Source organism: Carassius gibelio, chromosome B16, assembly GCF_023724105.1.
Source record: "Carassius gibelio isolate Cgi1373 ecotype wild population from Czech Republic chromosome B16, carGib1.2-hapl.c, whole genome shotgun sequence".
NCBI classification, from domain to species: Eukaryota; Metazoa; Chordata; class Actinopteri; order Cypriniformes; family Cyprinidae; genus Carassius; species Carassius gibelio.
This window is the reverse complement of record NC_068411.1, coordinates 19,532,694-19,551,978: the sequence shown is the minus strand read 5'-3', so window position 1 is coordinate 19,551,978 and position 19,285 is coordinate 19,532,694. Positions and strand designations below refer to the sequence as shown.

The following is a 19,285-nucleotide window of genomic DNA, read 5'->3' as shown; positions in this document are numbered from 1 at the left end:
GCGTGATCTGGTAAATTAAATTAGCTCAAAACAAATAATGCGGACAGATGCCTCACATGGAGATAAATATAGATTCAATAAGAATGACATTAATGTACACAGACTTACTCAGTTACCATCACCTCTTGCATAGAACAACTGTTTAATGACCTTACACTTCCATGTTTACTTACCCATCTCCATTTAGATCAGTCACTGCAACGGTGTATCCAAAATAAGAGGCCATCTGCCAGAAAAAGTTGTTAATGAAATAGAAATGTGAAATGGAGAAAATGCAATTAAAAGGTCTATGTCTCCTTTAAAAACTTCCTTTGGTCCAATTTAGCCAGACATAAATATATTAAATAACATTGTGCTAAGCCTTCCATTGATTGTTGAAGACAAAACTCAAAAGAACAACAATAGTCATTTAAAAAAGATGTTTCTGTGCAACATTTATTGATTATGTGGCAGCATTCAAATTATTAAATGACAAAGCACATATAATCAGATGTGCAGTACAGTCACACTACACACTTTCATTGTCTAAAACAGCTATTTTACCCCTCTAGCTGAAAAAAGGGAAGCTATCAGAACTATAGCAAAGTATGTCAAAATGTGGCTGTCTGCTGCATTCTCCACAACATAGAACTTAGCCACAACTCCTACATATAATTCATAGTGAACAAATAGCATATTTAACTAACACAAACATTTTAAAAACAAATCAAAGGTTGGATAGTCACTCACCTGCTCCCCAGTAAAATTCTGAATAAAAGTCAGGTTTGTTGCATTGATCACAGCCACCTGTAATAAGAGAGAATTCAGATTGTATTAGTGCTAATAAAACACTGTTTCCATTCATGACAGATCGTCATGATTCTGATGTACTGCAGGACTTGTGTATCTGACCATATGTCTGTCCTCCACTCCAAACCAGAGTGATTTTCCTCATGTTAGGCATTTAGCGCTCTAAAAATTACATCCAGATTGATCTTAGTGGATGTTTTATGGGACACGTATGACTGAGATCCTAAATCAAACAAAGCCACATATGGCTAATACCCAAAAAGAGACACAAATTCACTGTCTGCCTCACAAACCGCCCATCCAGCTGAATATGATTCTGTTCAATTGAGGGCCAAAGGGGACACCCCTACGTCCTAGATGCTACAGCCCTAATTGGGAATTCCTACTTAAGGCTTCAAATCACATCCAGATGAGAAACTCAAGCACTTACACAAGTGACGAGGTTTTACCCGAATACCAGTCTTTGCAAAACATACAGCTTTTTTTTTGTTTATTTGAATGAACAAATGTTTCAATTTTAGTAGAAAGGTAGTGAATAACCTATTGAACATTTCTCACATTCTTCCTTCCCCCTTAACCTTTTCCTCTGACCTTTGATTAGAAATCTTACCATGAGAGAAACACAGGAAACAAAGTCTGTTTAGGACTGTATACTTACATAACCAAAGTTGTGAGCCCCTCGAGGTACCCCTGCTACCAGTTCTGCATAGAGGACATAAGAAAAGCATACAGTAAACATACCTGAGATATTTACATTTGCACCAGCAGGTTTATATATTTTCGACTTGTAGAGTTTGAAGAAACCAGTGATGTGCTTCAGTACTCAACGATAATAAAACATACACTTTTCTGGTTTTGAGAAGAGGGTGTGTGAGTGAACATTTCCACACTCACAAGCACTTATCTAGCGCATCTGAGGCTAAACAGTGAGGTGAGACGTGTGAGTGTTGTTAATCTCGTCTCTGTCAACACCATGTCAGTCACTCATTTATTATAAATATTTAGAAGAGAGAGACAGAGAGGAGAAAGACACATAGTGGAGGAGACAGAGACTGTCTAAGGTCTGATGGATGATCTTGGAGATAGTGATGTGGTGGGAGGGTTTGCGGCTGTCTGTCGGATCTGTCCCACCCACTGAGATCGGAGAGGGACCGTTCAAAAGTCTGCCTCATTTCTAACTCGAAATCTCCCAGACTCCCAGGGACCCATAGCAGCCCCGCTCGTCCTCGACCCTTCCCCCCGCCACCTCAAATTTCCCGCCTTGCTTGACCACAAAGTGTGCCACAGCAAAAGGCCATGTATGAAACTCTGACACAAAGAGATCAGCATGTCTCTCCACTCTGGATTCACCACTAATCCAGACCAGATAGAACATATGTCTGAGAAAGACAGAGAGGGAATTCTGGGAAGAATTAACTGAAACCGCCGATAGTGTTGATTATTTGTGCATGCTGTATGCATTGTTTCAATGTCTGATTTGCTGAAGGAATTGTGCAAATCAAGTAACAGAGAATATATACCCCCAAAAATGGTGCTGAACACAATTTTGTCACCATTTTCTGTTTTGCAGGTCAGTTTTGAGTGGTAACTTGTGGATGACACAGCAGACTACTGCAATCTGCCATACTTCATGATCATCATTTGATGAATTACCGCAGCCATGATCAATACATTCTATAAATTGTCATTTTAACAGATAAAAACCTGTTAATACATTTCTATATGTGACTCTGGACATATAGGAAAAAAAAAACAAACAAAAAAAAAAACTGCAAAACCATAGTTAAGAATTAAATTTTTTTGCACTCTCAGATTCCAGATTTCCAAATATTGGAAATATTGTCCTGTTCTATAACAAACCATACATCAATTGGTTATTTATAAATCTCAAAAAAGAAAAAAAGACCCTTATCACTGGTTTTGCGGTCCAGGGTTACATATTTTTTACAGTGTAGAAAAATTTAAACAATCATCTTTTTATCATTTAAAATGTGTACTTTTCAATTAGGTGCACTCTATTATATAGCATAATAATTCCCACAAGATTATTTTATACCAGATTTTAGTCTGTTCAAGCTGGATTGTGGGTGGTTGGTAAATATGTTGCAGGGTTTTGCAGAAGGGCACTGTCAGATGGATAGGTAGGCTAATGATTGCTTGAGTCAGCGTGGGCGCACACATGTGTCTGTGTTAGAGACGGATGACAGACTGCAGATGGGCTGTTTGTCACTGAGTGGCATGTCAGGGACAGAATCCTGGGAGTGCTCTGTAATTACGGTCTGAGGCTGAAGGGTCCGATCAAAGCTCAGTAAGCAACAAATCCACACAACCACCACACACAGAGACAGAGCTCTCTCTCATGCACTCACATTAATACACAAACTCTACTAAAGATGCAGATGTTTGTTTATGTGTCTGAACATTACGACTAGCACAGAAAATATTTTAAATTATATTCTGTCTACACATGGAGTCTTTTTAGTTGCACAGAAAAAAAGTAAATCATACCGGTTTAGAACAACATGATGGAGTAAATGATGACAAAATTATCATTTTTGGGTGAACAATCCCATTAATCTGCATCATTCATGTATATTAAATTAAATTTATGCATTTAGCAGACACTTTTATCCAAAGCGACTTACAGTGCATTCAGGCTATCAATTTTTTCCAATCTTGTGTTCCCGGGGAATCGAACCCCTAACCTTGTGCTTGATAGCACAATGCTCTACCAATTGAGCTACAGAAACACTTTATATAATATAGTATATAAAATGTTCAAACGTTCTCACCTTGTTCCGAATCACCTGTGAACTCTCCGACTGCTACAGAGTAGCCTACCAGACACAGAAAGAGAATATAAGAAAACCAGAGTGACTACAGTGAGAGGAACAGTTGATGCTGCTAACCAAAGGGAGTTTAAAAACCATGTTTACTCATTTGATTTTATCTCATCATTTTTTTTAATCAATTGCACTATTATCATGACAGTCCAGCTGTCTTTACTTAAATTACTTACAGTACAGGATTTGCAAGTGTGTTTAAAGAATATGTGTGTGTGTGTATGAGTGTTTTGAGGTCTGTAGTTCCAGATGGAAACGTTATCAGTAGGCACAAACTTAGCACCGAATTGAGCTATGGGACAGAGGGTCAAGGTTACCTCAACATCCACCAAAAAAGCTCAAGTGAGTTCACGTGTGCGTGCGTTTATTAAATTGACAGAGGGCTGGCCCACTGACCCATAAACAGGGGCCCAAAGAAAATCACTGGTGTCCCATAAAGCATCTTTACCTTTCAAAGGCAGACACACACAAACACGTCTCTTACCTAGGTAACTGTCATCATATGCGTCTGATGCAGCCACCGTCTGCTTCTCTCCCTGAACTTTGCGCAGAATATTTTTCAGGGAATAGCCGTTTAATATTTCTGCAACACCTGCAGTGATCACTTGACCTAAACACACACAAACACACACTTCATTTTCCACAGACATCGTACAACTGTGGTGGCAGATGTTGTTACTTATTTTTGGATGGCAAAACAAACTGTAAAGTACAAAAATATTGTTTTTCTCTTAGGGACTTTTATGCCATTTTTTTTTTTTTTCAGATTTAAACTGATAGTTACATAATTGTATTGAGCTACAATAGTTATAAAACTAAGATCAATTATATATTTTTATTGTAATATATTTCTAATTTCTGATATATTTCTAATTCTATAATTCATTATTGTGACCATGAAATAATTGAAGAAAAAAAAATATGCAGCATAGAAATAATATAGTATTGATAAGTTTCATATTTAAAAATATTTTCCAGCAGAAATACAACTGCTATTGCAGAATGCTTCATTAACTGATGATTTGATCCAAGGATGGAAGCTTAATTGTCAACAGGCAGAAACATACAAAAGGGATACAGCTTCTCTTAAAACTGTAAGAACCTCCCTGTATTACTTCCACAACATTCAGATTTATCATTCTGCATCTATCTACATTACACAAGCAATGAGGAAAACAGCACAGATGCAAGTTCTCAGATTAAGATTTAAGAGTGAGAGGAATCTCTTCCGTTTTTGTTGCTCGCATTCTATAAACACATTACTCTCTTTTACTACCAGGCCTAAGATGAACCCCAACCATTAATCTCTCTTAATGTGTGTTTTGCTGTGTGTCTGCGTGTACATGTGTTTCTATTAATTTTTATTTGTTTTGTGGACACACACGACACAATATGTGGTACTTTTTCTCCTCACAGAAATCTGTTGTCTTTCCCCCCCAAAAAAGTGATGAAAGGCAAGGGTTAAGATGGACTGAGCGTGAGAAAAGAGGAGAGGAGAGAAAGCGAGTGGCAGGTCATAACTCCGAATGCATCTCTGTTTGTCCACAGCATGAAATATATGAGAGAAATAGTGAGAGCCTGTGTCTGACATTACATTTTGTGTCATCTCAAGTCATCTGACTCTCCATTACAAACAAAAACCAATAACACATGTGAGATGTGATGGGGAACCCAGTATTAGTATTTATTAAGGGCCGTGACTCTGAGTTCAGGCTGTGGGGGGTCTGGAGATTGAATAAATCTGTTTTCATGTTTTAACATATGACTGCAATTACACAACAATCAACATCTAGCATTGTGATTCAAATCCAGACACGTAAACAATTACATATACATCCGGCCACAAAATATTCAGCTGTGCCTCATTTGGTCAGGGCCAAACATCCATTCCACACATTTTTAAGAGATTTTTAAGAGGAGCACTTCACTACAATACAGTTAGATGATGCATGTGTTTCTATCGCTTCTTAATTAAATATGTGACCCTGGACCACAAAACCAGTCATAAGTAGCACAGGTTTATTTGTAGAAAAGCAATAGCACAATATATGTTGTATGGGTCAAATTTATCGATTTTTCTTTAATGCCAAAAATCATTAGGATATGAAGTAAAGATCATGTTCCATGAAGATATTTTGTAAATTTCCTACCGTAAATATAAAAAAACTAAATTTTTGATTTGTAATGTGTATTAAGAACTTCATTTGGACGACTTGTTGATTTTCGCAATACTAATTACAGATTTTCAAATAGTTGTATCACGGACGAACATTGTCCAATCATAAAAAAAAACATACATCAATATAAAGCTTATTAATATTTATTCAGATTTCAGAAATTACCATTATGAATAGTTTTGTGGTCCTGGTTCACATATATTAGAGTGGAACGCTAATTTTTAAGAAATTAAATAAAACGTTTATAAGAAATGAAGTCTTAAGAACTTAAGATTTTGCCTTTTTTTTAATTCCCTGATTTTTCCAGGTTTCCATTATTTCGGGAATCTAAAGACTCCACATAAAATCTGCGTGTGTTTCAATAGCTGATTTTAATACCAATATCAAGCTAGCATAAGTCACCAACGGGCAATATAATACACAAATTATGATATAGAAATATTATAATTACAGTAATTATAACTAAATTATATTATTTAAAAATACTGAAATAACATTTCATGCAAATTAAGTAAGTATTCTGAAAATTAGCTCAGAATTCAATATAATTATTTGTAAAAAGGTGCATTAATAAAGCTAAGTAGATCAACTCAACACAAAGTGGACCTGCCAGTTTTGCTAATGAGCCAGACTAGTTAATGCTGGCAGTCTGTAAATGGCCAAACACTTGCTGATTTATTTATCTCTAACATAAACACAGCTAAACATATGCAGGTGTACAGATTTCTGTATTGTCTTTAAATGCATTTCATTGCCAATTGTGCAGAACGTATAATTAAGGCGAAAAGTGAAAAAGTGCAGGCATTCGTTAGCCTGCATTCACTGGCATTTAAAAGCAATGATTACTGCTCTAACAGTAAGCCAACATTAAAGAGCAGCTCATTGACCTCACGCCTGCTATATTACAGCTATCACTGACCCATCTGTGATGAGTGAGCTGCGGCAGAACACTTCACTGATTGGCTGAACAGACTCAGAAATGGTAGCGCTAACACACTGAGATAATCCCTGATTATTCTGGTAACAGGGCTCATGGGAGGTGACGTGTCATCGTTCTGAGCGTCTGTTATTCTGCTCTGCAGGCGGAGGAAGGGTCAGCCTGGTCAGTTTGTTGGACGGAACTGAGATTCTTGGGGTCCTGTGAGACTGTGAGTCTGGGATATGAGAGCCTTGCATCTGCCAATCTCACTCAGAGAGACTCTGTAAAAGGATGGAATGATGGAAAATACAAACTAATGAGGAGAAGTGCGTTACCTTGCCAGTAGAAACTCCCTGGCCCTCCCACAACCAGAGTCCCTTCCTGAGAGATGGAGGAAAAAACAAGTGAGGAAATAGGAGAGAGGGTACCGTAGAAATGAGGACACTGGCCTCAAAAATGTGTTTGTGTTTATTTCAGTGTGTTCGCTTGCGCATTTTGAGCAGGATTATGGAGATAGAGTAGAGATATAAGTATAGATACAATAAATAATAAGGAATAAGTCCTCATCCTGCCTGAATGAAGGGTCAAAGTGATACCCAAAAACATTTCCATTTCAAACTGGAAATGACTGCTGTGAGATTTTGAACAAAAAGCAAGACATGTCACACAGGGGTGTGTCACCATAAAGATGAAATACAGAGACAGGCTTGAGAAGGGAGATTTGTTACCTTAGTAAAATCAACGCTGAAGCCCGCCTGGCAGAAGCCCTGGCCCTCGGGGTCCGGGTTATCTACAAAGATCAGAGTACATTCATTTACACAAGCCTTTAGGATATGAATGAGTACAGAAAGATTCAGGACTTCAAAGACAAATCTGTAAAATACTGACGTAAATGGATAATGTGATGCAAGGAAAGTTCAAAAGCTCAGACTTTATAGTACTGTTAAATGAGATTAAATGAATATGGTTTTTTCTATGATGCTAACTCTATGCTTAATCCCAAACCATAACCAACTTCTTAGTCATAAGAAGATGAGTGACTGATAAATAATAAATAATAAACACTCTCTCTACCTCATTCCATTCCTGTTCTCTTCTTTTATTCCTCGGCTACACTACACTAAGTATTTCATTCCTCACATTTTCTCAATACTACTGTCTTTGCAAATGTGTTCCTAGCAGACATAAACAAGCTGGATTTAATCAACACCGAGCATCTATGCCCTGAGTCTTGACAGGGACTCCTAGCTGAGTCCCTGCCAGACTCAGGGACAGCTGGCACTTGTTTGACAAAGAATGAGGAAAGTAATTCACACTCATTATGGCCTCATGTGTCATATAATCATTTTCCCTAAGAGCACATTAGGCAGAATTATCATTATTAATATACCACTTCACTCTACACTAACTGTTAATACACACGTCTATGTGTGTGCTGTGAAAATTTAAGAGAATTTGTGACCCTAGACCACAAAACCAATTGCTGGGGTATATTTTTAGAAATAGCCAGAAAAAAAACATTATATGGGTCAAAATTATAGATTTTTCTTTTATGCCAAAAATCATTTGAATATTATGTAGAGATCATGTTCCATAAAGATATTTTGTAAATTTCCTACCATAAATATATCAAAACATAATTTTTGATTAGTAATATCCATTGCTAAGAACTTCATTTGGACAACTTTAAAGGGGATTTTCTCAATATTTGGATTTTTTTGCACCCTCAGATTCCAGATTTTCAGTCATTGTGGTCCAGGGTCACATATGTGTATCTGATATGATGTCAAGAAATTAGAGTATATTTATCTACTACCATTACTGTGAATGAGACTTTAAAGTACAGGAAATAAGCAGGAAATTACATTCAAAATAAACATGTCAGTTTCCCTTTGATCTTTGGCAGCTGGCACAACTGGGCAGCCCGAGAAGCAGAGGACACATCTGTGATTTTGTGTGAAAAGCAGAGCTGGCACGACTAATAATTTTTTACTAATCAGCTAGTCATCCAAAAAACAAAAAACAAACAAAAAAAAACTTTAGGCTAGTTATATGTAACCGTACAGTATGTATAGTTAATCAGTAAAAAAACACTCCAAGGAGTGACAGTATTCTTGGTGCTGTTTTTGGATCATCCAGCACTGCGTTGACTAAGAGTCTGTGAGTGTGTCTGTGCAACTGAGGATGATGCAGGTGAGAAACGAAAGCATGCATACTTCATTACACAGATTTATGCTGCTTGCATTGCAACAAACAGTGCCAAAGCCTGTCATGTTCCACTGGGTTATAGGTTCTGTCAGCCTTTGGGCTGAACTTGATTCATTTCAGGGCGGTATGCAAGAATTTTGGCTTGTAGGTGAACACTAAATGAACACAGACCATCTTAGGTACAAATACTATGGTTCAAACGTTTGGGATTAGAAAGATTTTTCTAATGTATTAGAAAGATTTTTCTTTTGGTCACCAAGGCTGCATTTATTTGACCAAAAATACAATAAAACAGTAACATTGCAAAATATGATTACAATTTATCAAAAGGATTTTCAATTTGAATGTATTTAAAATGTAATTTATATAATATTTAATATATATGAATAATACTTTTCAGCAGCTATTAATCCAGTCTTCAGTGTCACATGATCCTTCAGATTCATCCTAATATGCTAATTTGCTGCTCAAGAAACATTTCTTATTATCAGTGTTGAAAACAGTTGTGTTGCTTAATAGTTTTGTGGAAATCCAAACCTTTTTTCAGGATTCTGTGAATAGGAAATTCATTAATTCATTCTAAACAACCTGAGATATGCTAACTTTAGTAAAGCTTAATAATGTGCTTTAAAATTTGCAAGTGAAATGAACTGCACACGCACTGGTTCTGTGTCACTGTTTGTTTTTTGGTGTGTGTGTGAGTGTACCTGGCATTCTCTATGTTAAGTGTCCCCACAAGCATACAGTAGTAGAAGCAGTAAATTTTGAAAACAGCTCATAAATCATACAGAATGAAGTTTTAAAATCTAAAATAGCAGAAAGTTTTGTGTGATGGGTAGGGTTAGGGTATGAGGATAGACAATACAGTGTCTCCAGTATAAAAAAAACCCACTACTGTATGTCTATGGAACGGCCCCATAAAATGTGAGAAAACTAGTAAGTGTTTGTGTGCGTGTGTGTGTGAAATACTCACTGGTTCGACATGGAGAATACTCAGCATAGGCACTGAAGTTCTGCACAGCCACATAACAAGTTCCCACTGGATCCATCTCACTGCTGACCTTCACTGACCTCCAGTGATAGAGGGGCGCACAAGCCTAAAGAACCACACAAAACACAATGTTACTGTAAATAGCAGCACTGATAGACATAGATTGGAAAGAGACTACTTAGGACAGAGCTGGAGATGAAAAAAACAAAATATCCACTCTTCTGTAATTTTCTGAATAAAAGTATTTGAAAGAGCAAAATGTTTCCGTATCTGATTGTTTGGAGCACAACAGTCACATTTGGGAATCGTGCCTTCCCTCATGTAATAACTCTGGGCTGTTTCTTTCAAACATCAGCAGTTCTCCTCTCGCATGGTCAACCTCAAATCAACATTTTCCAAAAACCCCCTCAGTAACAGGACAGAGCCACATTTCCTATCAAAACATTTCTCTAAAACACCACTCCCGTGCATTCATGAATGAACTCAGATTCTGGCTCCCATGCATTCATGAATGAAACACTAATGCTATTAAACAGCATTAAATCCATTGACGGGCAGCTACTTACTGATAAAGAGTAGAGTTTCCAAACCGCATCCATGAATGCATGGAAGCATGCGTCAAGCATGAGCATGACTGCAAATGGTCTTTAACTGGATTATGTTTCTGAGCATCACTTACCACCACTTTGTCTTTGTGGGTCCTGACTGAGGCTCCAAACCACTGATGGGATTTAAATTCTAGAGGCTCCCTTGTCCCGTTCACTTTAATCATTCGGTTATCTGGACAAGAGAGGGGAAGAATGAAAGTTACAGAAAAACAGAGTGGGACTTCATTATATAATAAACAGAAAACATCAGGCAGCTGAGAAATGTAACACATTGTGAACACTTGTGGTGATATACTGATTTTGGAACAACATGAGCCATGAAACAGCAAATTAGGTTTCAAATGAGTCTGAGTGTGTTTGTTTATGAGAAAGCACATCTACAGGGGGTCGTTTTACAGGGGGTGCTACATGATTCTGTGGATCTGTGTCTACAGGGGTTCTGTGGGATCCAGGAAAGCTCTCGCTACAGCTGGGCCTGTTTAGAGCTCCATAAGGTACGGTCTACACCTCATAAAAACATATCAACTCTAATCCTTCTCTGCTTTCTTCTCTCCATCTCTCAGGCCTTTTTCTTGATACAGAATGTAAGTCTTATACTTTGGCTTGCATAATAAGATTTCACAGTATTTTGAAGACATTTTCTTTTTATATACAGTACAACTTTCTTAAAGACTCACCACTAAGGCAAGCATCACCATTAATGCTGTGAAGATAACTGACCAATTGAATGTTATTCAGCGACATTTCTTAGTTAAAATTGTGTCATTTCAATAGGATTCTGAGCATTTGACAATTTGGTCGAAACAAAATTCCCAAAAGAAAGTTGCATGGCTACACTGCTGACAATGGACAACTGAGTTTTTTTGCACGCAAAAATTTGATGAAATTCTGCTAATGTGACCACTCCTTAAAAATTAACGTTTCGGGAAAAGGCACATAGCCTGTTCCTTGCTGTCTGTGCTATGAATATGTATACCTTAAACTATGCAGCTTGTTGAAATATGTCTTCTATTCCTTTTCTAAAGCATTTGATTTATGATATTCATCTGCCGATAAAATTCTGTAGACTTGCTATGAAAGAGTGACCTGAGACTCCATCCATCACACCCTAGCAACCACAAATCACCTCTTTAGGATCATAGTGGGGACTTTTGCACAGGGAATGCATTAAAAACTTGTATCCGAGAGTACCTAATGGCAACAAAAAAAAATTTCTTATTATATGAAAGTTTACCTACAATTTGAGTGTGTTTATATTATGTTTTCCAAGCCTATAAGTGCAATATTACCAATATTACACCTCTGGATATTCTGCTTAAATGAACACATGTTCTGGTGTCACAGACTGTGCTAAAATGCAAGGCCAGACTCACAATATAAAAACACAGCAGGGCATCATTTGGGGCTATAAAACATCTGTTTCATTTTTGGGTTCAAAACACATGCTTGTCATTTTTTCTTTTCATTTTTGTTTTTGCATTGATATCTATTTATTGTAAACGATTCCTCGTGTTATGAATGAAAGCTCCTATAATAGTAACAACTGTGATCTTTCTAATTGAAAGTGACCTGTGGTGCTAAACAGACAGTCTTGACTTAAACATTCAATAATCTCTGATAATATATAATATATTTCTATCTTAAATGACATATTTACCTCAAATCTGTGGAATGTATCTCCTGTAAGGTCTCTATAATGTCTGGACATGTAACTGTGAAACTGTGTGTGTGAGAGGGTTGTGTGAAAACTTGCAAGGCAAGGCCCATTGGTATGTGAGCCTATCTGGTGTATCTAATGACTTTACTCATCTCAGTCAGGACTGCATTAGTCACACACACACACAGGCTGTCATCAGAAGCGGTCAGTCACACACAGACGAGCCATGCCCCCCATGGAGAGCTCTGAGGGCCACACTGGGAAGAGCGCATGGGATCAAAGTTCAAGTGTGTTAAAAACAACGTGACTAATGAATCTGGAAGCGTGTGTGTTCAGCGAAGACGTTCTTGCTGAGTAGATGCTCTATGACACTAACAAAGAACAGACAGCGCTTCTGTCTTCCTTTGTCAGGGTTTGGTCTCTTTCCGTATTCCCCTTGTGTTCACAGCTCTTTTAACTCTCTCTCTCACATATCTCTCTTTGCCTCTCTCACCTCATCACCATCAGGCTCCATTTAACACCAACCGTCTTGAACCAGAGCACCACTGCTTTCATCTCCAAAAGACAATCCGATTCAATGTCAATTCCTCATGCACACTTCAATACTTCATCTACAAATGGTGATTCTCACTGGATCACCTACAAATGGTTAAATGTGATGATGTAAAAGGAATTTCTTCCTCAAAAAAAAAAAAAAAAAAAAAAAAAAAAACCTTAAAACAAAACTGAAATAATTGTTAAATAAATAATTAATAATAATGACTATTAATAATAAACAACTACTTATTTATAAAATCGCATTAGATGCTCCAAAACCATAAAACCAATTATTACATTCATTTTTAAATATATATATATATATTATATTATAGACTGATTAAATGCACATCATAAAATAAATCAGTAAATTTTAATGTCATTAATTCGGGAATCGGATCACACTGTTCGCCTAATTTGATTCACTAAAAAGAACCGGCTCATTAGAGTCGCTTGTTTGAGAATCGTAATATATTGTTCGGCCTGTATGTACAAAGAATCGGCTCGAACGAGTCATTCCTTCGAGAATCGGACCGCAGTGCCCCCATGGTTCTCTATTTAGAAGGTCATGCAATAGCCTTTTCTGATAAGAGCCTATGTTAGAAACAGGAACAGCACACAAATACTGCGATCAAAGCTCCCTCTAGAGAATGCTATGAATAACACCACGAGACTGACGAAACATCAGCGCTCATATTACGCTGCATCCAAGTCTGTCTCCAGTCCACGCCGCTTTTCTGAGTCCAAAACCGACCACTGCATTTACCGGCAAGCCACGGCTCCTCAAAATAGTCCAGTAATATCATAAACACTCCTGCAGTCTCCGTGCCAGATGACAAAATCGATTTAAATGAGATGTTTTGTGACTCTAAAAAGCAACTTTTCCTTTTTCTGGCACTTCAAGATTGATTTCACAATACAGACATTATCAACATATTTCCCCTCACTAAATGGATTAGACGACAAAGACAGCAGATAATGTGAACAGACAAATGTAAATGTAAAGATAAAAAGTTGTGTTGATCTAAATAATAGACGCGCGTAATGGACGTCTAAATGACGGCAGATTACGCACCGAGGTAAAGTTACGCGCCTTTCCCTGGTAATTACTCCGCTCCTGAAATTTTAAACCAAACCATATGGGGCGAAATTAACTCTTTCTTGGATGTGGTTTTTGATCTTTTTATTGGAGGAACAGGAATTTGTGAAAACTACTCTAAAGATGTTGCTTGTGACATCTGTGTTAGTAAATAAGAAAGAAACAACAAAGTGTGTTTCTAAGCGCATTATTTTAAATGTAAGAGTTTTAATTCACCAGTAATTTAAGGAAACGAATAAAAAGGCACTTAAGAAGACATCGTTATACCTGAAAGAGTCTAATTGTTTCAGTAGAAACTGTTCTGAACTTTCTGGATTAGATGACAGGTTCTAAATCACGAGGGTACCTACTTGCTTTATCAAAGGGGATCTGGCGGCAGGAGTCTGGGTCTGATGCCGGCCAGGGGCAGTAGTACACCGCTCCTCCCTCCACAATCCCTGGCTGAGAGGTGTTCGCTTTAGGAGCCCCAACTAGAACCGACATGCTGGAGAGAGAAAAGCATACATCTATATAACGGCATCCTACTGGATAAAAGTAATACACGTTTAGGTGACAAGATGAACCCCAGCAAATTAATTCAAATCTGAGTTAGCCTATTCTATTCCCTCTTTCTAATTGGATATCAACCTCAGGCGGCTGAGTTCACTGGTCCATATTTTTGTGGTGCTGAAAAGCTTTTTGAATAAGAAGCTGCGTCAAAAGTCTCGAACATTGTAGGCATTTCCAAACTGAGTTTTCTTTCGCAGAAAGAAAGAGGTTATTACGAAATATAGCCTGCTGGAATATACCTCTCTTTAGGAGCTTTTCAATTTTATAAAAACAACAAAAAGAAAAAAAAAGAAAAGAAAAAAAGGTTTTGATCTCACTTACACATTTCTATCCTGTGTTGGGTGGTAAAAGTCCAGTGAGTATCCAAAATAACTTCCCTCTGGTCCATTGTAAACTGCTGGCTTTTCCAAATCCAGGTTGAAAGGTGCAGCTTCGCCTAGAATTGCAAATATGAGCAAAAACACACGAAAACACACGCGGAAAGAACAAGGGTGCATGGCGTCAGCCCGTTGTCTCCAAGTGTAATCCAAGTGTTCTGATTAAAGATGTGCAGACAGAATGTAATGTACGTCCGTGTTCAGCTGTCATAAATTGAGTGCGCGCTCCATGCGTCTGCTCCTGCCTTTTTGCAAGCTGCGCGCCTTTCTCTGCGTACTAAACATTATAATGAGCCGCGCACGAGACAGGGCTCCTGCACCACATCACACAGCATCCGGCCAACTCCTTTTATGGAAACACAAACACAACATGCACACCAAACTAGACAATTAAGAAATGAAAAGACCTTTATTATTATATTGCTACTACTCATCTTAATTCCAGTGAAGTTCTGTAAAAAACAAAACAAAAAAACAAAAAAATTATTTGATAATTTATTTAATTGACAAAAGTACAAAGAAAAGATTTCACTGACCAACGTAAATTTACTTTTTAAATATGAAACAATTTTTGTTTTTGACAGCTGCAACACATTACAAAAAAAGTTGGGACAGATGTATCACATCAACCTAATGTTTCATTGTATGGGAATTGAGGATACTAACTATTAAAGTTTTGCAAGCAAAATTTTTGTTGAGTCTCGCTTGATACGAGACTTCAGAAGCTCAGCAGTCCAATTCTTCCTTTCATTACTGACTGGTCATGCATTTTCAATTAGAGATAGATCTGGACTGCAGGTATGGGCCAGTCTAGCAAATTCGCTCCGTCTCTATGAAACCATGCTGTTGTAGCACATGCAGAATGAGAGCTGCCATTGTCTTGATCTAATAACCATGGACTTCTTTGAAAGAAATCATCTTGATGGCAGTATATATCTGTGCAATCACAATATATGCCTCTGTCAATACACATATGCCAGTCACCCATACAGTTTGCTCTACTGCACTCCCATACCATGACAGATGTTTGCTTCTGTCACTAATGAAAGTCTGGATGGTCCCTTTGGTCTATAGAAATCCATTTTTCCCAGAAACATGTTGAAATGTGGACTCCTCTGAGTACACCACACATTTTTATTGTCATTTTGATTATCTGAGATGAGCTGTGGCCCAGAGAACCCGTGATTTATCTGGATTGCCTGAATATTTTCACAAAATTATGTATGGTCCTTCGTGAAAGACCTAAATTCTTTGCAATTTTGCACTGCAAAATCTGATTATTGATTTGTTTGACGCTTCTCTTGTGAAATTTGGCACAAAGTGATGAGCCATGATCCATATCTGCTAACAAAGACTGAGATGCTCCTTTTATACCCAAACATTATACCTACTTTTGTCAATTAAATAAAAGTTCAAGAGAATGAACAAATCATTCACATGATTTGGAACACGTTACTACATTTTACAAAATGTTACAACTTCTCTTGGAACATGTGTCAGTTGACACACACACACACACATACACACACACACACACACACACATATTTATTTTAATAAATGTTAATTTGTACAAAATTGTCAAATTATATAAAAAACATAATAAATAAAATATATAGGCTACATTTATATGATTATGATAATTTACCCTAGTAACCTATCGAAATATTGTTATATTCAGTCTAAATAAATGAATAAATAAAAACTTAGATTTTTATAATTAGATAATAGGCCTATATCAAAGTTACATTTGTTAATATTGACCGCCATATAGCTCAGATCAAGTTGTTTCAATATGTCAACCTTAAAGCCGATGCTTTTAATTATGCAATTTTAACACCGGGTGCAAATAATGAACCGTAATTATCCTCATGAGACGTCCAAAGTTAAACTTTGGTATGAAGCGCGTGCGATAAGTATAACGTTTGGACAATAAACGGTGCGGATGTTTTGAAGAGAACGTCCTGCTTGAACCGTTTCATTATAGTGAACCTAAATTTAGGCACCGTGTTCATACTGTAGCCTATCTGAGCTCGGGACGCAGGCTGTGTGTGCGCTCCATCTGGCTGTCAGAGTTCTAATCGTCGTCTCCCTGAAGTCCTTCCCTTCACTGCCTCTCCTGTGATCCCCACACCGTCCGGGTTCCAATTGTAAACTATCTCACACTTTTTTTTATCTTTAGAAAACTGGTCAAAAACACACGTTAAAATACTTTGATGTGGATGTCGTGTGGATATTGTAGAATCAAATAGTGACCACATGTTATACAAACCAGCTTATACGAAAAAAAAATATATATAAAAACATAAATAAAAAAAAAGGAGAATCAAGTTCTCCATTTGAGACAGCCATCGCGACTCGAGACCTTCCCTGTTCCCTCTAACAAGAACATTTTAAGAATGTTCTGGCGAAGTTCTCTCCTCTAGTCACATTAGATTGTTTGTCCAAGTTATCTGGTCTTAGTACTGTTTTCAAAACGTTAGCACAAAAACATTATTTATACATGTACTGGAGACTTTCAGAAGTCTGGAATCAATCCCATTTCATCAGAGACGGTTTATGTTCACAAACTAATATTAATAATAGCACATAAAAACATAAATCTGCCGCCGTTATCCAGAGTACCTCTGCACATAAACAATGCATGTCTGTTGAAAAAATGCATTGATATTTATTTGTCATTAAATGAATTTATTTTCACCAGATTGCCCTTCATTCAAGTCTTCGGTTCACCCACGCTCATAACATTAGTACAGAGTCAGTTGTCTACAAGAACCAGTTTGGTTCAGACGTGCTGTGTTGTTCGGTAGCTTTACGCTGAATCACACATGCCATCAGTTCATCGGTTCTCAAATCAGACGTGTCCAAAAGAAACGGTTCTCGGTTCAGTGTGCTGGTGATCTGAAAACCGATGCAACCGGTTCTTGATTCAAGAACAAGAATCAGCTCATTGGTTCTCAAATCGGACGTGTCCGAAAGAAACGTTTCTCAGTGTACGGTCAATCGAATTCGTTTTCGTTCGCAAATCAGACATCACTAGCAGGAGCTGCGCCTTGTTTACGGGCAGAGGAATGAATGCACATGCATGTGTCACGGCAGGCAGAACATACTTAGTAATCCAACATCACTGTGAAACATCTAACTTGTTCTCTTAAACGCTGTTGATTCAAGTAAAACGAGAGTGAATAAAAGAAGCATATTCTTCTGAAAACAAAAACAAAAGTATAGATCCAGTTAAAACAAATTCCACAGCTTCTCTGTTCACCATAAAGTACTCCACAGTAGAGCTAGCAAAACATGTCCTTACATAGCTTACTGCTATTGAGATATAAAGTATGTTTTTGGCCCACTCTCAGAGAAGCAGGTGAAATATATAAAAGCCTTCACAGCAGCGCACATGCATCAGCCAGGTCTGAAGTGTTGCTCTGCTGTTCATTTTTGTGACCTGGTGAAGGCTGTATGGCGACAATCTTAGATATAGTGTTGTCTTTGCAACCTAGCACTAAAAGCATGATGATTCGATTCCATAGACGATAATGGGTTTAGTATTGGATTGTTGTCATTGCTCTGTCTGGTTTAATAAAACACACATTTACAGTCGTGAATGGATACCCGCTTCTCTTCTCAGAAATTACATATTTGGCTCAGCCTTTTGTAAACAACGAGAAGAGTTAATTTCTAACAGACATAAAAAATAATAGATTAGGCATGGTCCATGTATTGTACGTTCATTCCAGGAGGAATGAGAGAGCTGGAGAACATTCTCTGAATTCCCCTCTAAAGCTCTGGGAGGCAGAGCCAGGCAGACTTTTATCACACTGGGATTTTAAAACAAGCCTCAAAAGCTAAATCATGCAAAATATATGCAAAAAATGGACAGACATATCATCAGGTGTGCTGTTAAATACACAGCAAATTCTGTTGCAGTATCAAAAGATCATTAAATTTGCACTTGCTTATACAGAATGGATAATCATTAAATATAAACTGGATTTTAATGACAGAAACTGCAAGTACTAAGTAAGGCACGTACTGTGTGGGCTCACAGAAACTAGACAAGATTCCAAATATTACATTGTAATTTTTGTTCTAGGGTATTATTACAAATACTGAAATTTATTTATTTATTTATTTTTTTTGAAGTTACATGACAACTAAAAAAGTTGTCCAATCTTGTTACTGTGACAGCTTACTACCAGAAATGAGTGTAAAAATGACAAGAACAATTTTACTGGCCAAATAGTGCACAAGCTCTAACAGAAGAATGAATGTACATTCTTTAATAAAATTTATTACATTGAAATGACTGCTTCAAACCTCAGAAATGTCCCCATTCACTTCCATTTTACTCACCATAACCATTTTTATAGGTAATATTATAAATGAAATGGGTTAAAAGTCTAAATAATGGTTTGCAGTAATCAGTATTAAGAAATTCCATTGAACTGTGTGAAAATTCTAGCTGTCAAAATGAACTCTTTCCTGAAATTTAGTGTGTTAGTCTACAGCATTCGATTTGCACCACACATCTT

The 19,285-nt window shown here is 37.3% G+C and overlaps 1 protein-coding gene across 1 annotated transcript in view; it reads right to left on the bottom strand.

The window, feature by feature from the left end:
* itga8 (integrin, alpha 8) overlaps window positions 1-15,045 on the bottom strand; it is a 67,760-nt gene extending 52,715 nt beyond the window's left edge. Inside the window, exons 1-11 of the mRNA XM_052579032.1 lie at window positions 14,699-15,045; window positions 14,179-14,312; window positions 10,607-10,707; window positions 9,910-10,033; window positions 7,457-7,518; window positions 7,064-7,109; window positions 4,117-4,242; window positions 3,582-3,626; window positions 1,448-1,491; window positions 730-786; window positions 174-226 (exon numbers count right to left, since the gene is read on the bottom strand). Of these exons, the coding sequence (XP_052434992.1) occupies window positions 174-226; window positions 730-786; window positions 1,448-1,491; window positions 3,582-3,626; window positions 4,117-4,242; window positions 7,064-7,109; window positions 7,457-7,518; window positions 9,910-10,033; window positions 10,607-10,707; window positions 14,179-14,312; window positions 14,699-14,874 (968 nt within the window). The 5' untranslated portion in view covers window positions 14,875-15,045. The remainder of the gene's footprint in view (window positions 1-173; window positions 227-729; window positions 787-1,447; window positions 1,492-3,581; window positions 3,627-4,116; window positions 4,243-7,063; window positions 7,110-7,456; window positions 7,519-9,909; window positions 10,034-10,606; window positions 10,708-14,178; window positions 14,313-14,698) is intronic.
* Between the last annotated feature and the right edge of the window lie 4,240 nt (window positions 15,046-19,285).